The 18850-nt window shown below is 38.8% G+C and overlaps 1 protein-coding gene across 1 annotated transcript in view; it reads left to right on the top strand.

Moving 5' to 3' along the window:
• The window catches only part of SLC26A3 (solute carrier family 26 member 3), a 59016-nt gene that overhangs the window by 8105 nt on the left and 32061 nt on the right, over positions 1–18850 (top strand). The window contains exons 6-12 of the mRNA XM_060196404.1: positions 1201–1353; positions 2068–2150; positions 6389–6536; positions 6647–6760; positions 6865–6942; positions 14386–14481; positions 18204–18310. Of these exons, the coding sequence (XP_060052387.1) occupies positions 1201–1353; positions 2068–2150; positions 6389–6536; positions 6647–6760; positions 6865–6942; positions 14386–14481; positions 18204–18310 (779 nt within the window). The remainder of the gene's footprint in view (positions 1–1200; positions 1354–2067; positions 2151–6388; positions 6537–6646; positions 6761–6864; positions 6943–14385; positions 14482–18203; positions 18311–18850) is intronic.

Genomic DNA, 18850 nt, shown 5'->3' with positions numbered 1-18850 from the left:
TAATGATTTTCAAGAATGTGGGATAAGAGGGGTACATTCCCATACAGTTCCCACCACCAGAGTTCTGTATCTCATCCTCTCTATTAGAAGGTTCCCTATCCTTTATCCCATGGGAATTATAGGCCAAAGATATTTATGGGGTATAGAAGGTAAAAGGTCTGGACAAGGGCACTGACAGGTCAATCCATACCCCCAGCCTGTTTCTATCTTTCTAAAGTGGGATAGGACTCTACGGAGGTGACACAAATATTTTTGAAAGCAATAAACTTTAAGTACATTCTTAAATTTTCTCAAAATCTTCTCTTGAAAGGAATTAACAAATTCAATTATAATAATTCACCATTCTTAAAGAGCAGGTTTTGTTCTTCTAGAACTAAGATTCTGCTGAGTCTTTTGAGTATCTCTATTTGTAAAGCAAAAGGGAATTGGTCAATATGTCATTAGGAAAAAAGTCTTCCCTCCTCCAGAGGATGTTCTGTAGAATGGATAATATTAAGGACACTCCTACCAAGCCAGTATTTGGAGTTCTGAGATAGAACTTGCTCCAATGGGAGCCCCTACTCTCTCACTCCCATCCAAAACTACTCTAAAAGCAGAGCATTCTAGAAAGAATTTGAGAACTAACTTGGACCTTTTTTCACCTTGGTTCTATGGATCTGGAACCAAATAAACTTTAAGAATTAGAAATATTCACAATATACAGATAAATGGAAAATTATTTTCCATTTAGTCACTAGATCAACTAAGAAATATGAGTAATCTTAGCCTTAAAGATTCCAGGAACTCAGGAAATATACACTAAGAAAAATTACCAGAATCCAAGGACAGAACCTGGACAGAGTGATAGTGGTGACTGTAAGATTTTTAAAAAATTTTTTTACCAAAGAGACTTAAGATCAGAAGAGACCAACTATAATAATTTGTCACTACTAATAAATAAATTATTAGGGGAAAAAAAAGTGCCATAAACATCCCTAAACTAGGCTAAGGGCCATGCTATGCTAATTTGCTTTTCTCTCATCTTCATGTTAATTTCTACTTTTACATGTTCATAACTGAAATGAGCAAAATTGAAAATCGCTAGCAGTCTTCATCAGTTCTTCTGCTTGAATGATCACTATAACCTACTTGTAAATAACTGTAATACATCCACATTATGCATTTGTTTAGAACTTTGGTGTTTTGTTTTTATAATTTCAGGTACTGAATTCCGTATTCACACAAATAAAGGATACTAATACCGCAGACCTTGTAACATCCTTGATTATCCTATTGGTTGTATTTGTGGTTAAAGAAATAAATCAGCGCTACAAAGCCAAACTTCCAGTGCCCATCCCAATTGAACTGTTAATGGTAACTGGTCATCTTAAGACTTCTGTCATAACTCAATCATTATGTCAAAATAATTGTCAAACACACAATAGTGTTTTTATATCAAAAGTCTCTCACATAAGGAGATTTAAGTGGCACAGATGCCACTTTTGCAGTTTCTAGGCATAATATATAGCATGATTTTCTTGTCATTCAATATCGAGTAAGTTCCTTGTACGGTTTTGAGTTTATTATTCCCATGTACGACAAAGAAGGTTCACAGAGCAAGATCTCAGATCAGTTGTAATCTTATACTTTAGACCAATGTTAGACCAATGGTTCTCTCTCCTTTTTTAATGTTATTTTCTAAAGATTTTTTTAACTTAATTCATTTAATTTGATAGGACAGAGAGAAATGGGGAGGAATGGGGGGAGAAAGGGAGAGAGAGACAGAGAGACACTTGCAGCAGTGCTTCACCACTTGTGAAGCTTTTCCCCTGCAGGTGGAGAGTGGGGGTTTAAACTTGGGCCCATGCAACTTGGTAACATGTATGTTCCACCACTTGCACCACAACTTGCCCCAGTGGTTCTCAATGCTTAGGGAGATTTGTCTCCAGATGTTTTTATAAAGTTGTTTATGGACTTAGGATTCCCACATAAAAGTCAAAGGTGGTTTGTGGCAGTAGTATTTTTTTTCAAAGCAAGATTTTTAGTTAGAGCTCACATTTCTCACCTCAGCAATTTGCAACTTTACAGACAGTGATCGCGACAGGTGTATCCTATGGCTTTGACTTCAAAAACAGGTTTGATGTGGCTGTGGTTGGAGACATGCCAAATGGGTAAGTCTATCTTTTAAGATGGCACCTCTAGGGCAAGAGAGATAGAATAAAGATTATGCAAAAGATTTTCTTACCTGAGGCTCTGAAATTACAACACTCTGGTTTTTGAAAACACACACACACTCGCATGTGCAGTAAGGAGGGGAGACTGGCAGCATCTAAACACCAATAAAAGAATAAGAAGTAGTTATGGAAGACTACAAGTTGAAATCCATCCATTAACCCAGCTCAGACTTCTTTCTTATCCATCTGGAATTCATGAGGAGGGCTCACTGCTTTCCTTCTGGGAAGGAGCCACAGAGGATGAAAGTGTCCATAGTTTCTAATACCAGAAAATTTCTCCTTGTGAAAGAACTCAAAAACCCAATAAAGGAGGGTCTCACACACAAGTGAAAATGAAACAATGCAGATAGAGAAGTTGGAAAATTAATCCGGCAATTCATCATAAAAAGAACCAAAGGCTACTAGACTTCCTTGTACATAAATACTATAAACAATATGTAGTGCTTTGTGTGAGGTTCTGGAGCCAAGTTCTGACAGTTCAAAAGAGACATTGAAGGAATCCCTGCTGCACACTGCTTGAGCATTCCAGATAGGTACACACTGTCCTTTCCCATGATCAAACTCAAAACAAGGCCAGAGCAACTCTGGGGAGGGGAGGGGAGGGGAGGGGCTAGATGCAGCAAAGTACTGGATAGTGCCCTGTGTTGTCATGAGTGCAGCCCAGTTTCCAACCCTGTCCCTAGAAAACAGTTGTTATGGTCTCTTTGGGGGGGGGGAGAGGAAAGTGCTGTGACATTTTTTTTTACATCTCTTGTACTCAAACCATAGCATAATTTTTTTTCCTCACTTGTTTTCCTAGGAAAAGTTGTTTTTTCTATTAAAGAGATAAAAGCGTCTTTCCTTCCTCATACTTACATGGATATTTGAGAATTCTAGGAAGTAACATCTATAGGCAGTGTTGATTTTCAGATAACAAAAAAAATAATAATATTTTTAAATTTTTTGATCTTTATTTATTGATTGGATAGAGACAGCCAGAAATGAGGAGGGAAAGGGAGATAGAGAGGGAAAGAGACAGAGACACCTGCAGCACTGTTTCACCACTTATGAAGCTCCCCCACTGCAGGTGGGGACTGGGGACTTGAACCCAAATCTTTGTGCATTGTAATATGTGCTCTCAATCAGGTGTGCCACCACCCAGTCCCTCAAATAATAAATTTTTTTTTAAATTTTTATTATCTTTATTTACTTATTGGATAGAGACAACGAGAAATTGAAAAGAGGGAAGGGGGTGATAGAGAGGGAGAGAGACAGAGAGCTACCTGCAGCTTTGCTTCACCATTCGCAAAGCTTTCCCCCTGCAGGTGGGGGCCGGGGGCTCGAACCGGGGTCCTTGCACACTTTAATGTGTGCACTCAACCAGGTGCGCCCCCATCCGGCCCTGCAAAATTCTTTAAAAGCAATTACATGGGGCATGGGGAGGAGTGGGCGGTAGCGCAAACGGTTAAGCACACAAGGCGTGAGTTGCAAGGACCAGCCTTAATGATCCCAGTTCCATTCCCCGGCTCTCCACCTGCAGTAGGGGGATCACCTCCCAAGCGGTGAAACAGGTCTGCAGGTGTCTGTCTTTCCTCCTCCCTGTCTTCCTTTCCTTTTTCTATTTCTCTGTCCTATCCAACAACAACAGTAATGGTAAAAATAACAATAACGACTAGGGCAACAAAATGGAAAAAATGACCTCCAGGAGCAGTGGATTCATAATGCAGGCACAGAGCCTCAGCAATAACCCTGGAGGCAGAGGGGGCGGGGAAACAGTTACATATATTTTAAAAGCAAAAGACTTACCATCATATATTTATTTGTTTGTTCCATTTAATGAATCTCAAATAATACTTTAAATTTAAAAGATTTAAAAAAATTTTTATATGTATTTATTTTTCCTTTTGTTGCCCTTGTTGCTTTTTATTGTTGTGGTAGTTATTATTGTTGTTATTGATGCCGTCTTTGTTGGATAGGACAGAAAGAAATGGAGGGAGGAGGGGAAGACAGAGAGGAGGAGAGAAAGACACCTGCAGACCTGCTTCACCGCCTGTGAAGCGACTCCTCTGCAGGTGAAGAGCCTGGGGCTCAAGCCAGGAACCTTATGTGGTCCTTGTGCTTCACGCCACATGCGCTTAACCCTCTGCGCTACTGCCCGACTCCCAATTTAAAAGATTTTTAAGTAGGAAAATAGCTGAAACTGCAGACTTGTAAAGGTCTCCTTCTACTCTAATTTTTGAGTAGTTATGTTTTATTTCAATGTCTTAGGAAACAATAAATGATAAATAAGTAGATTGATAGAATTAATGCACATAGTATATTGTAATTATTATTAATTTATGCTAATGTTAATGACAACTTAAAGTAACGTCATAGTCACATAATAACTTTCCTGAAAGGAAGTGATCCTTGAAACAGGAAAGGAAACACAAGGATAGATTCACACTCCTGTAGGAACTTATAATAAAAGCTACCTACACATTGTACTTTGTAGTATGTAAGTAGTATCTTATGTCCATTATTTCATTTGATTTTCCCAAAAAAATTACGAAATGAAGAAAACAAGGGTTATTATCCACACTTACAAATGAGAAAATTAACTCAGGGAGAGGCACGTAACAGAGTAAGAAAATAAATCTAAGTTTTCAGACTGTACATGCACTGTACCTCACTGTTTATGGTGTTCAGAGACTAGAGTAGAAGAAAAAGAGTAGACTTCTGGTTATTTTGGTACAAAATTGTACCAAATTTTAATTGCATCACTGATTTAAAATACAAGAAGAAATTCCAGGCTAATATTTTAATTGTTGGTGGCTAAATAAGAATTAATATTACTTTTTCAAAATTAGAGCTGAAAGTTTAACACAGATAATCACAAAACATAAGCAGCAATTGAGAAAGAGTAGAATTGATTCATTAACTCATTTTCATTAACTTTCAGCTCATAAACAGAAGTTTGCAGGAATTGAGCATTTTGGTGCATTGATGTTGACTTGGAGATACTTAAATGTGAGAGGATATCATTAGGGATATTGTTTAGCAACTCATAAGGCATAAGCCAGAAGTACGCTGTGTGAACTGAAAGTTTCTATGACACAATACCACTTTAAATGGATTTTCTTTCTATCATGGCCATACTAGGTTTAGAAGTTCTGAGGCATGCAGAACAGAGTCCAAGGCCCAGCTGTTTGCTAAGGGTTTTTTCCTGAAAGGTTATTGTTATTAATGGAGGGAAGACTTTTTTATTTTCCTTATCTCAGAACTGCGTTTGCTCAGAGAGCCTTTATTCATAGGTAACTTTTAAAGGGATTGTGAATGATATTTTGAAATCTAATTTTACCATACAAGTGAGATCTAAAACATTTTTCATGAAGCTTCTGGAGCTATGTGTACTCTAGAATGTAGTTAAACTAGTAAAGTCATGTCAAATGTAGTTATCATTGGACCAGGTTTACAATCTTGATTTAAATTCAGGCAGCATTACAATAGTAAGACAATAAGTTCCAAAGTTTTTAATATTGCTATATGCTTGATAATCATACTTCAAGGTCAAGATTGCACTCATTCATTGGCTTGACCAACAATTATTGACCACCCAATAGATACCAAGAAGAATGTTCAACCTGGTCTTGGTATAGAGGAACAGACACAGCCCCTTCTCTGTGCCTTAGTGGACATTTGGCAAGACAGGAATTGAAAGAAAATAGGTGTCACAAGTCAGGAAAGCATAGAGAATCTCACCTTTCTCTAGCCTTGGAGGATAGGGAAGTCTTTCTAAAAAGATGAAGATGAATGAAATGGTTTAGGAAGATGAAACAGCAGATAAACTATCAGAGTGAGAGTAAAGGTGATGCTCCACAAACAAACAAAAAGATTCAGTATGGTCAGAACATAAATTCTGGGAAATGACATTGATAACACAAGAGAGATTGGAGAGAGGATAAGTCAGGGTCTTATTAAGGAATTTGGAGTTCTCCTGAGAGCAAATACATAACATTCAAGGTTTCTTAAGAAGTTTGTTTCATTCAGCCTTGCTTAATTTCTAATATTTTCTTTATTTTACCAGAGTACTACTCAGCTCTGACTTATGGTGATGCTGGGAATTGAACCTGGGAACTCAGAGACTCAGGCATAAAAGTCCTTTGCATGACCATTATGCTATCTTTCCCACTAAACTTGCTTTATTTCAACTTCAGATTTCAGCCTCCTATCACACCTGACATAAAGATTTTCCAAGAGACCATTGGAGATTGCTTTGGCATTGCAATTGTTGGTTTTGCAGTGGCTTTTTCAGTCGCCAGTGTCTATTCCCTCAAATATGATTATCCAATTGATGGCAACCAGGTAAGTGTACAACTTTTGGGGGGGGTCTATTTAGACAAATTTAGGTTCCATTTTGTGTTAATGTCAATGGTACCACTTTTAAAAAAGACTCCTCCTTGTTCTCCCATCAGGAATTAATAGCCTTGGGAGTGGGTAACATATTCACTGGATCATTCAGAGGATTTGCTGGCAGTACTGCCCTCTCCAGATCTGGGGTTCAAGAGAGTACAGGAGGCAAAACTCAGGTATTTCAGGATCTTTGCTGCCAAGGTCATTCTAGCCTTAGTAACTGAGGATTCAGAGCCCAGGAAATGCTGAATTTGCAAATAGGATGCTTTTATCTTCACAGGTTGCTGGACTTCTTTCTTCTTTCATTGTGCTGATTGTCATTGTAGCCATTGGATTTCTTTTGGAGCCACTGCAAAAGGTAACTCTCCCTCTTTGGGTGATAAACCAAGGACCCTGGTTCTTAAATTCTAAATGCACAAACCAAACTAGAGAAAACAATGTCACTACATGGTCTTATTTATTTTGATCCCTTACTCCATGAACCACTTTCTTTTCTGTTCCTTTTTTTTTTTTTAACCGACATTTTATGAATGTTAGGAATGTAGATGCCCAGGCTTCCTTATCGTTTCTACTCTCCGCATGCTCATAACTCCAAATATAACTAATGTGAAAACTGGAAAGGGCTCTAATTCTGAAGCTTCAATAGGAATTGACTGGAGGCAAGATTTTCTTCAAAGTTGAGGTAATTGGTATCTATCTATTGCTGAGAATGGTGCTACCAGCCACACAAACTGTTCTTAGGAATACGCCCTACAGCTACCCGAGTTTGGTGTGACTCCAAGACCAATGCAGTCAGGCTGCAAGATGAGAGCTAACAGCCAGACATAGTCCTCACGCCACACCCTCAGGCTCCCTATCCACCTTTCCTGAACTGTTTTTTTTTTTTTTTTTTTAGAGTTTAGTTTACTGTTCTGTAAATAGATATAGGACTCAGATTTTGCAAAATGATAGCAGAAATTAGGTAACAGCATCTCCAAGAAACCCGAGTGTAGGGGAAAGCTTTGGGGGTGGTGAACAGGCTGCAGGTGTTTCTCTGTCTCTCTCCCTCTATATCTACCCCATCCCTCTTGGTTTCTGGCTGTCTCTACCCAATAAATAAATAAAGATAATGTAGGTGGCCCAGGAAATGGTGCAGTGGATAAAGCATTGTACTCTCAAGCATGAGGCCCTGAGTTTAGTCTCTAGCAGTGCATCTACCAGAGTGATGTCTGGTTCTTTCTCTCTCTCCTCCTATCTTTCTTATTAATAAATAAATAAAATCTTTTCTTTAAAAAAAAAGATAATTTAGGGGGCAGGCCATGGTGCACCTGGTTAAGTGCTCACATTACAGTGAGCAAGAACCCAAGTTTAAGCCCTTGGTCCTCACCTGCAGGCCTACAACAGGAAAGCTTCACAAGTGGTAAAGCCAGTCTTCAGGTGTCTCTCTAACTCTCTCCCTCTCTATCTCGCCCTTCCCTCTAAATTCCTCTCTGTCTCTATCCAATAATAAATGAATATTTTTTTTCTTTCTTTAAAATTTTTTAAAATTTATTTAAGAAAGGAGACATTAACAAAACCATAGAATAAGAGGGGTACAATTCTGCACAATTCGCATAACCCGGTCTCCACATCCCACCCCCTCCCCTGATAGCCTTCCCGTTCTCTATCTCTCTGGGAGTATGGATCCAGGGTCATTGTGGGTTGCAGAGAGTGGAAGGTCTGGCTTCTGTAATTGCTTCCCCGCTGAACATGGGCGTTGACTGGTCAATCCATACTCCCAGTCTGTCTCTCTCTTTCCCTAGTAGGGTGGGGCTCTGAGGAAGTGGAGCTCCAGTACACATTGATGGGGTCGTCTGTCCAGGGAAGTCTGGTCAGCATCCGGAACCTGGTGGCTGAAAAGAGAGTTAACATACAAAGCCAAACAAATTGTTGAACAATTATGGACCTAAAGACTGGAATAGTGCAGATGAAGTGTTGGGGGTATTCCCTGCATGCTCTTGTATACTTCTGCTTTCAGGTATATATTTTTCCCCTAGTTTATGGGCACGGGTGAACCTATGCTCTATCTCAGGGGACCTGGACTATATCTAGGTTTGGGGACTTTATTGGGGAGTGGAACACCTGGAATGGAATTAGAGAATACTATGAAAGGAAAGGTCTCAACCGAGTGATGAAGCTGAAAGGTTGTCATTCCACACCTGAAGTCTCTGGTCACAGTCTGAAGTGAAGGATGCTGGGGTGGCACTCGTTGCATTGATTAGGTTGCGATCCGCGGATGCAATATTATTTGATTTGAATTGAGAGCAGCATGCAGAAAAGTGGGCCCCACACTAAGGTTCCAGGACTGGGGGAAATGTAGGCTCTATAGTGGAAATGTGAGGTTCCTGTTGTCTTAGGGTTCAAGAAGACAATGAATAGTTATTGTTATCATCACATTATTTGGTGATAGGGTTAACTTTGGAAAGTCCCTTTGATAGGGTTTGGGGTATAGTACCCAGCATCTAGTATATAGCTGTGCTGTTGGTTGCTTCTGTTCTCCCTGGTCTAGGCTTTTGGGAGAGAACATATCAAAGACAGCCTATGTATTAAAAAGACTCAGTCTGTGTTTTAAGAAGTTCTAGACATATCATCAGTTTTTTGCCTCTCATATTAATTAAATAGTGGTTTATATAATGTTTACACTTTAATAGGATTGTACATAAACACCACTCCCACCACCAAAAGACTGTGTCCCATCCCCACCACCCACCCCCGCCCCCCCACCTCCACCATGCCGGGAAGCCCAATGGCCACCCTCCCCTTCACCACAGTGTTTTTACATTGGTGCCCTGCTCTCGATTTAATCAGATCCTGCTTTTAGTTTCCCTTTCTGTTCTTCTTTCTCAACTTCTGTTGATGAGTGGGGATATCCCATACTCATCTTTATCTTTCTGACTTAGCTGACTTAACATAATTCCTTCTAGCTCTGTCCAAGATGGGTCAGATAAGGTGGGCTCATTGTTCTTAATAGCTGCATAGTATTCCATTGTGTATATGTACCACAGCTTTCTCAGCCACTCATCTGCTGTTGGGCACCTGGGTTCCTTCCAGGTTTTAGCTATTATGAATTGTGCTGCTATGAACATAGATGTACACACATCTTTTTGGTTGGGCATTATGGAATCCTTGGGGTATATCCCCAAGAGAGGAATTACTGGGTCATATGGAAGGTCTATGTCTAGCCTTGTGAGAGTTCTCCAGATTGTTGTCCAGAGAGGCTGGACCAATTTACATTCCCACCAGCAGTGTAGAAGGGTTTCTGTGTCCCCACAGCCTCTCCAACATTTGTTGCTTCTGTCCTTTTTGATGTATGCCATTCTCACAGGAGTGAGGTGGTATCGCAATGTTGTCTTTATTTGCATCTCTCTGACAATCAGCGACCTGAAACAGTTTTTCACATGTTTGTTAGCCTTTTGGATCTCCTCTGAAGTGAATGTCTTGTTCATATCCTCTGCCCATTTTTGGATGGGGTCATTTGCTTTTTTGGTGCTAAGTTTGTTGAGTTATCTGTATATTTTGGTGGTTAGTCTCTTGTCTGATGTTTGGCATGTGAAGATCTTCTCCCATTCTGTGAGGGGTCTCTTTGTTTGTGTGATAGTTTCTTTGGCTGTGCAGAAGCTTTTCAATTTGATGTAGTGCCATTGGTTTGTTTCTGCTTTAGTCTTCTTTGCAATTGGGTTTGTTTCATCAAAGATGTCCTTGAGGTTTAGGTGGGAAAGTGTTTCACCAGTTTTCCTCTAAGTATTTGATAGTTTCCGGTCAGACATCCAGGTCTTTGATCCATTTGGAGTTGATTTTTGTTTCTGGTGAGATAAGGTGGTTCAATTTCATTCTTTTGCATGTTATAACCCAGTTTTCCCAGCACCATTTATTGAAGAGAGCCTCCTTCTTCCATTTAATACTTTGGGCCCCCTTATCAAAGATTAGATGTCCACAGGTGTGGGGGTTTAGATCTGAGCTTTCAATTCTGTTCCACTGGTCTGTGTGCCTATTTTTGTTCCAGTACCAGGCTGTTTTGATGATGATGGCATTATAATATAGTTTGAGATCTGGGAGTGTGATGCCTCCATTTCTGTTTCTTTTCCTTAAGCTGGTTTTGGCAATTCTAGGTGTTTTCTGGTTCCAGATAAATGAATGTAGAAACTGGAGCGTAAATACATTACTTTCTGTGGTATTAATATGATTTCATGGTGTTAATATGGAGCCCTGCCTCTAGAATCATGTTTTTTCTTCCTCTTCTTCTTCTTCTTCTCCTTCTCCTTCTCCTTCTCCTTCTCCTTCTTCTTCTTCTTATTCTCCTCCTCCTCCACCTCCTCTTCCTCCTCCTTCACTTCCTTCTTCTTCCAGATAGAAATTGAAAGGGTAGGGAAATATTGGAAAGGACAGAGAAAGAGAGACATCTATATCACTGCTTCACCACTCCTGAAGCTCCCCTCCCCGTAAATGGAAACCAGAGTTTTGAACCCAGATCCATGCACATTGGTAATATGTCTATTCAGCTGGAAGTAATATTGCCCAGCCCCCTCATGTACCTACTTCTAATCCTGGCTCTACCACCTGAGTGCTTTAAGGCAAATTACTTCATTTCTCTGAACGTCAATGTCCAAATTTGCAAAAGTGGGGAGGAAATAGCACTCATTTCACAGAGTTGCTGCCAAAAATTAATTAAAATAATGCATCTGAAGTGCATAGCTTGAGGTGTGACACATGATTAACACTTAATGATAATCATTAGCATTTATATTGTCACTATCGTTATTCTAATATTGTTATTGTTTTCTGATGATGTTACTGTTATTATCTATAAGAATAAATACTTTTGTTATACAATTTATAAATATTCTATTACACTTCTAACTACAAAAGATTAGCATGGCCCACCTTTGCTTAATGTTTGAGGTCTAGGTCTTTTTCTCTGTTGGTTGCTAGCTGAAATGTGGATTTGGTCCCCGATTTCTGGACTCCCAGTGTGGTTACCCTAAAAAGACCACATTGGTGAAAATTGCCTTCTATCAGTGCAGAGCACTATTTGTCAAAATAAGTGTACTCTATCTGTTAATTTGCTGGTTTCCAAAAGAACAATATAAGAAAGGTCAAGAAGTCACTACCAGGGGCCAGGTAGTGCAGCACCAGGTTGAGCATACATTTTACAGTGCACAAGGACCTGGGTTCAAGCCTCTGGTCCCCGCCTGCAGGGGGAAAGCTTTGTGAATGGTGATGCTATGTTGCAGGTGTCTCTCTGTCTCTCTCCATCGCTATCTCCACCCCCTTGGTTTCTGGCTGTCTCTATCAAATAAAATAAAATTAAAAAAAATTTTTTTTTAAAAGCTACTACCAACGGGCCAGGTGGTGGCACACCTGGTAGAGTACAAACATTATCATGTTCAAGCCCTCAGTCCCCACCTACAGGAAGAAAGCTTTATGAGTGGTAAAGCAGAGCTGTAGGTGCGTCTCTTTCTCCCTGTCTCCCCCTTTCCTCTCAATTTCTGTCTGTCTCTATAAAATAAATAAATAAATCACTACCAAAGAAATAGAGGGATTCATGTATTACTAAAAATAAATAAGCATCACTTACCCATGTCCACTCTAGGTGGAGAACTTTGCAATATTGCATGTCTTCCTAGGGGTCTACTTGGCCTTTACCAAACCCACTTTAGTTAGGAGTAGAATGAGGAGACAATGGTCATTTAAAATCTTGTCTCTCATGAATAACCATAATAGAAACAATTTTCGGAAGTCAGGCGGTGACGCAATGGGTTAAGCGCACATGGCACAAAGCGCAAGGACCAGTGTGAGGATCCCAGTTTGAGCCCCCGGCTCCCCACCTGCAGGGGAGTCGCTTCACAGGCGGTGAAACAGGTCTGCAGGTGTCTCTTTTTCTCTCCCCCCTCTGTCTTCCTCTCCTCTCTCCATTTTTCTCTGTCTTATCCAACAACGATGACATCAAGAACAGTAATAACTACAACAATAAAACAAGGGCAATAAATAAATAAATATTTTTTAAAAACTTAAAAAAAAAAAGAAACAATGTTCACCCTCCTATCAAGGGTCCTTGTGACAAGTTCTTAGACCGTTGTGTCTGTAATGTCATAGTTCCACCTGAATAGCTAGTTTTCTTCCTCCTCTTCCTAAAGTCAATTAAACTTAGTGACAATTTGGATTTTCTTCATATACTATTCTGTTAAGACATGAAAAGGTTAAGTGAACAAATTCCAGAGTTCATCTGGAGTAGAATAGCTGGAATTGGGGTGGGGGTTGAGAATCTGTTCCTGTCATTGTGCTAAAATTCAAATATGGAAGAGAGTTTACATGGTTTCTCAGCACTTTTCACTGTCATAACTCCTGTAAAGCCAGTTATCCTCTGTGAAGAAACAGAAGCCTGAAATTTTGCTGTGGCCAAGCTTTGCTTACCAACAAGAACACTTTTAGTAAGTCTGCTATTGAGTGATATTAATATCAGGGATTCTTTCATGTTAAGTAAAATAAGTCAGAAACAGAAGGATGAACATGGGATGATCTCACTCAGAGGGAGAAGTTGAAAAACAATATCAGAAGAGAAAACACAGTAGAACCTGAACCAAAATATTGCACCAAAATAAGAATCTGGGGTGGGGGGGAGGGTAGAGTATAGGTCCTGGTAAAGGATGACAGAGGACCTAGTGGGGGTTGTATTGTTATGTGGAAAACTGAGAAATGTAATGTATGTACAAACTACTGTATTTACTGTTGAATGTAAAACAATCCCCCAATAAAGGGGAAAAATTTTAAAAATTATCAGGGCTTCTTAAAGCTCTGGGTGATTATATCTGGTTTGGGATATACTAGTTCGTTTGCTCACTCATTAAATAGTTCAACCCCTCAAACATGCATTTACTATGGTCAGTTTTGCAGACATAGTAGAAAAAAAAAGTAAAATAGGGCCCATTTTATACCAGATTCTACATAAAATCTTTAACTTGATCTGTGACTTTAGCTTCCATTTACAGCATGGTATGCTTACTATCAAAGGTCTGGATTTTAGTTCCAGGACCCCCAGGTGTTTGAGGATTTTTTGTTTGTTTTGTATGTTTTGCTTTTTTTTTAACCCTCTATTTTTTTTATTTTTTTTTTAATTTATTCCCTTTAGTTGCCCTTGTTGCTTTTTTATTGTTGTAGTTATTATTGTTGTTGTCGCTGTTGGATAGGACAGAGAGAAATGGAGAGAGATGGGGAAGACAGAGAGGAGGAGAGAAAGATAGACACCTGCAGACCTGCTTCACCGCCTGTGAAGCGACTCCCCTGCAGGTGGGGAGCCGGGGTTCGAACCGGGATCCTTATGCCGGTCCTTGTGCTTTGCGCCACCTGCGCTTAACCCGCTGCGCTACAGCCCGACTCCCTGCTTTTTTTTTTTTAAAGTGCAACTCTTTGCTCCTTCTCCAATAAATAGAAACACATTAGATTATTTCAGATTGGGAAGAATTAGTTTTAGTCATTCGTTTTAAGATCTTTCTTCCTCTGTCTTTAATCCATCCCACAGGCTAGCAGGTGCCATAAGATTATCTATGGTATGACAATAAAGAGCAACTCAGTCCCTGTCACTGTGGTGGAGACAAAGTCATACATGGGGCTAGATCAGAGTCCTAAGTCTGGTGTGACTTGCATGGTACTGTACACCAGTAAGGGTGTATCTCTTGATACAATCTGAGGCCCTTTCAAGGACTTACTTATCTACAACCTTCACCTTTGCTTCTATATGGTTTCTGTGACTTTCTTAAAGTACATCTGTTGTTTATGATTTTCACAGTCTGTCCTGGCAGCTTTAGCACTTGGAAACTTAAAGGGAATGCTAATGCAGTTCACTGAAATCCGAAGATTGTGGCGAAAGGATAAGTATGATTGTGTAAGTAGAGGCAATGGTTTTTGAGAGAGGTAAGTTATAATGGTGATTTAATGATGATGTAAAATGCTTACTAAGTGAGATTTACTTGTAGTTGTTAAGAAAAAAGATAACCTTTGTTTTATTCAACATTTCAAAGCTGCATGCTTTAGGGTTGGCAAATAGCTCTCTTAGATAATGTACTGTGTTGCTGTATGAGCTACCCAGGTTCAAAGCTAGCTTCTACAGAATTGAAAGGAGAAAGGTTTGGTGTAGTGATTTCTTTCTCTCTGTTTACCTCTCTGTTTCTATGTCTCAATCTAAAATAAATAAATAAATAAATAAAAAGTAAAAAAGGCTGCATACTCTGATGATGACTATCTGGGTATTTAATTTAAAAGGATGAGCTAAAAAATATAAAAATAAAAGAAAATAAAAGGATGAGCTACTTGCAAGTAGGAAATACTCCATGCAATGCAAGTAAAGAACTTCCTTAGACCTGCTGTAAGAATTTTTGCCTCATCTCAAGTGCTATAAAATTTCTTGAAAGTTTGGTGTATTGCACCAAAGTAAGACTCCGAGGTGGGGGGGGGGGATAGGGAGAGTACAGGTCCAAAAAGGAAGACAGATGACCTAGTGGGGGTTGTGTTATGTGGAAAACTGAGAAATGTAATGCATGTACAAGCTATTGTATTTATTGTTGAATGTAAAATATTAATCCCCCAATAAAGAAATTTTTTAAAATTTTCTTGAAAGTTTAGGGTTTGTGTTGCTTTTATTTTTCTCAAGTATGGCACAATAGTTTTCAGAGAGTCTGAGAATTTATGCTCTGAAATTTTAGATATACTATATAAAGGCTCCCCTTGCTCTCAACATGCCTAACTATGAAAAGCAGAGTTCAAAACTGTTGATACATCACAGGATCAAAGTATGCGGTATAAAAAAGCTTATTAGCAGACCCTCCAGTATTTAACAAGCATTTGCTCCTGATTAATAACTACTGGGAATTTTGTTCTACTTTTTGTCACTGTTGAGGTTTCACTCTTCTGAGCCTATTCTTTTGTTTGTTATATATATATATCAACTTGTTTATTAATGAGTCTACTGTCTATCTAGTTAAAGAATTTCAAAATGATGCTGAAGTTCTTTGGCTAGTTTACACATACTGTCCTTTTTAAGGGAAGTAATGATTCATAAGACAGTTGTTACATGGGTACAATTTTTTTATCTTTGTAGTGACAGGTAACTGTACACTATTCCCACCATCAGCCTAGGTCCTGTTGTCATTTCCCCACTCCAGGATTACTTTTTCAAATAAAAAGAGTAGTAGTGCAGCAGGTTAAGCGCACATGGCACAAAGCACAAGGACCGGAAGAAGGATTACGGTTCGGGTTCAAGCCCCCGGCTCCCCACCTGTAGGGGAGTCTCTTCACAGGTGGTGAAGCAGGTCTGCAGATGTCTCTCTTTCTCTCCCCCTCTCTGTCTTCCCTTCCTCTCTCCATTTCTCTCTGTCCTATCTAACAATGACACCAATAACAACAACAATAATAACTACAACAATAAAACAAGGACAACAAAAGGGAAAATAAATAAATATTTTTAAAAATTTTTAAAAAGGTGAAAAAAAAAGAGAGATACAGAAGGAGAAAGGAAAGATGTCATAGTACAGAAGCTTACTCCAGTGTGGTAGGGGTTAGGCTCAAACTTACTAAATACATATATTTCTTTAAAAAACTATTAACCTTTTACTAATGACTTAATATATTTTTGCAAAAATTATAAGATTTCAGGGGTATAAATTTGCATGCATCCATGATAAATATAAAGCACCACACTCTCCACTCTCCACCAAAGTTCTGTGCCTGACATTCTTCCCCATTCCTCCCCACCAATTATTACCATAATTCTCAAAAAGTCCAAGAGATGACTTGATTACCATTTTCTTTTCAAGCTCATTTATTTTAGAAGTCTATACTCCACATATGAATAAAACTATTCATTAGTTGCCCTTCACCTCATTGTTCATTATACTATTAGATTATATGTTATATTATATTATATTATATTATATATCCATCAATTAAATCAGCACACCAGAAGTAAGAGATTAGCATAAACTCTACCTATTAATTCACTGATTTTAACAGCAGTTGGTTCCAGAACTTTAATTCTAACAAATAGTCTCAATCATTTCCTAAACTGGTTCAGGGATGGGATTAGAAATTATACTATAAGAACTATACGCCACCAAGCTAGAGAATCTGGAAGAAATGGAACAATTCCTAGAAGCATATGCCCTTCCAAAACTGAACCAAGAAGAACTACAAAATCTAAATGCACCTATCACAGACAAAGAAATTGAAACCGTTATTAAAATCTCCCCAACAACAAAAGTCCTGGACCAGATGGCTTCACAAACGAATTCTACAAAACTTTCAGGAAACAGTTAGTACCCATACTTTTTAAGCTTTTCCATAAGATTGAGGAAACAGGAATACTCCCTTCTACCTTCTATGAAGCCAACATCACCCTGATACCAAAAGCTGATAGGGACAGAACAAAAAAGGAAAACTACAGACCAATATCTCTGATGAACATAGATGCCAAAATATTAAACAGATCTTGGCCAACTGGATACAGCAACATATCAAAAAGATTGTTCATCACAACCAAGTGGGATTCATCCCAGGAATGCAAGGCTGATTCAACATCCGTAAGTCAATCAATGTCATTCACCACATCAATAAAAGCAAAGCCAAAAACCACATTATTATCTCAATAGATGCAGAGAAAGCCTTTGACAAAATCCAACACCTAGTCATGCTCAAAACTCTACAAAAATGGGAATAGATGGGAAATTCCTCAAGATAGTGGAGTCTATATATAGCAAACCTACAGCCAACATCATACTCAATGGACAGAAGCTGAAAGCATTCCCCCTCAGATCGGGAACTAGACAGGGCTGTCCACTGTCACCATTACTCTTCAACATAGTATTGGAAGTTCTTGCCATAGCAATCAGTCAAGAGAAAGAAATCAAAGGAATACAGATTGGAAGGGAAGAAGTCAAGCTCTCACTGTTTGCAGATGATATGATAGTATACATAGAAAGACCTAAAGAATCCAGCAGAAAACTACTGGAAGTTATTAGGCAATATAGCAAGGTATCAGGCTACACAATCAATGTACAAAAATCAGTGGCATTTCTTTATGCAAACACTAAATCTGAAGAAGAAGACATCCAGAAATCACTCCCATTTACTGTTTCAGCAAAATCAATCAATACAGGAATACAGTTGACCAAATAAATGAAAGACTTGTATGCTGAAAACTATGAGTCGCTACTCAAGGAAACAGAAACTGATACCAAGAAATGGAAAGATATCTCATGCTCATGGATAGGAAGAATAAATATCATCAAAATGAATATTCTCCCCTGAGCCATATATAAATTTAATGCAATACCCATCAAAGTTCCACCAAGCTTCTTTAAGAGAATAGAACAAACACTACAATCATTTATCTGGAACATGAAAACACCTAGAATTGCCAAAACCATCTTGAGGAATAGAAATTATACTATAAATAAGTAGTATAAATAATACTTTATTTGGATTTAAAAATATATATCTTTGTATTCCTATGACTCAGAGTCTGAGTTTACAGAAATGATTTCTCCAGCCAGAATTCATGTTTTCTCATACAGTCAGAAAAGCAGTAATGTACATGTTATCTTCTCTTTTCAGCTAATCTGGGTCATGACCTTCATCTTTGCCATTGTTCTGGGACTTGGTTTGGGCCTGGCAGCTAGTGTGGCCTTTCAGCTTCTGACCATCGTGTTTAGGACCCAGTTGTGAGTGTTCATGCACTACATCCTTATAAGCTCTGAATTTCCCATGTTGGAAGAGAAACACATTTGTTGTTAGCTTTAAAGGGAAAGTGGTGTTACGAATAGGAACACATGGAATGATCTGTAAAGAATGGAATGATCTCGCTCAGACTTAGAAGCCTTCAGGGTAGCCCAAACTTGGGCCTCAACCCAGATCATAAAGCTATTGAGTTGTCCCTTGCTTTGACAGTTATTTACTAATTCATTTATAATTACAAGCCAATTTTTTATTTGTTATTAATAGTTTGTTACAAGATTGTAAGATTACAATGTATAGTTCCACACCACACCCACCACCAAAGTTCTATATCCCCACCCCCCCAAAGATAACCTCCATAGTTCATATAAGTCTTACAGTTTACAAGCCAATTTTTTTTTCCCTTTTGTTGCCCTTGTTGTTTTAGTTATTGTTGTTGTTAGGACAGAGAGAAATGGAGAGAGGAGGGGAAGACCGAGAGGAGGAGAGAAAGATAGACACCTGCAGACCTGCTTCACCGCCTGTGA

Source organism: Erinaceus europaeus, chromosome 8 (assembly GCF_950295315.1).
Source record: "Erinaceus europaeus chromosome 8, mEriEur2.1, whole genome shotgun sequence".
In the NCBI taxonomy this organism is placed as follows: Eukaryota; Metazoa; Chordata; class Mammalia; order Eulipotyphla; family Erinaceidae; genus Erinaceus; species Erinaceus europaeus.
Note: the sequence above shows the minus strand (reverse complement) of the source record. Positions and strands in the feature narration are given on the sequence as shown.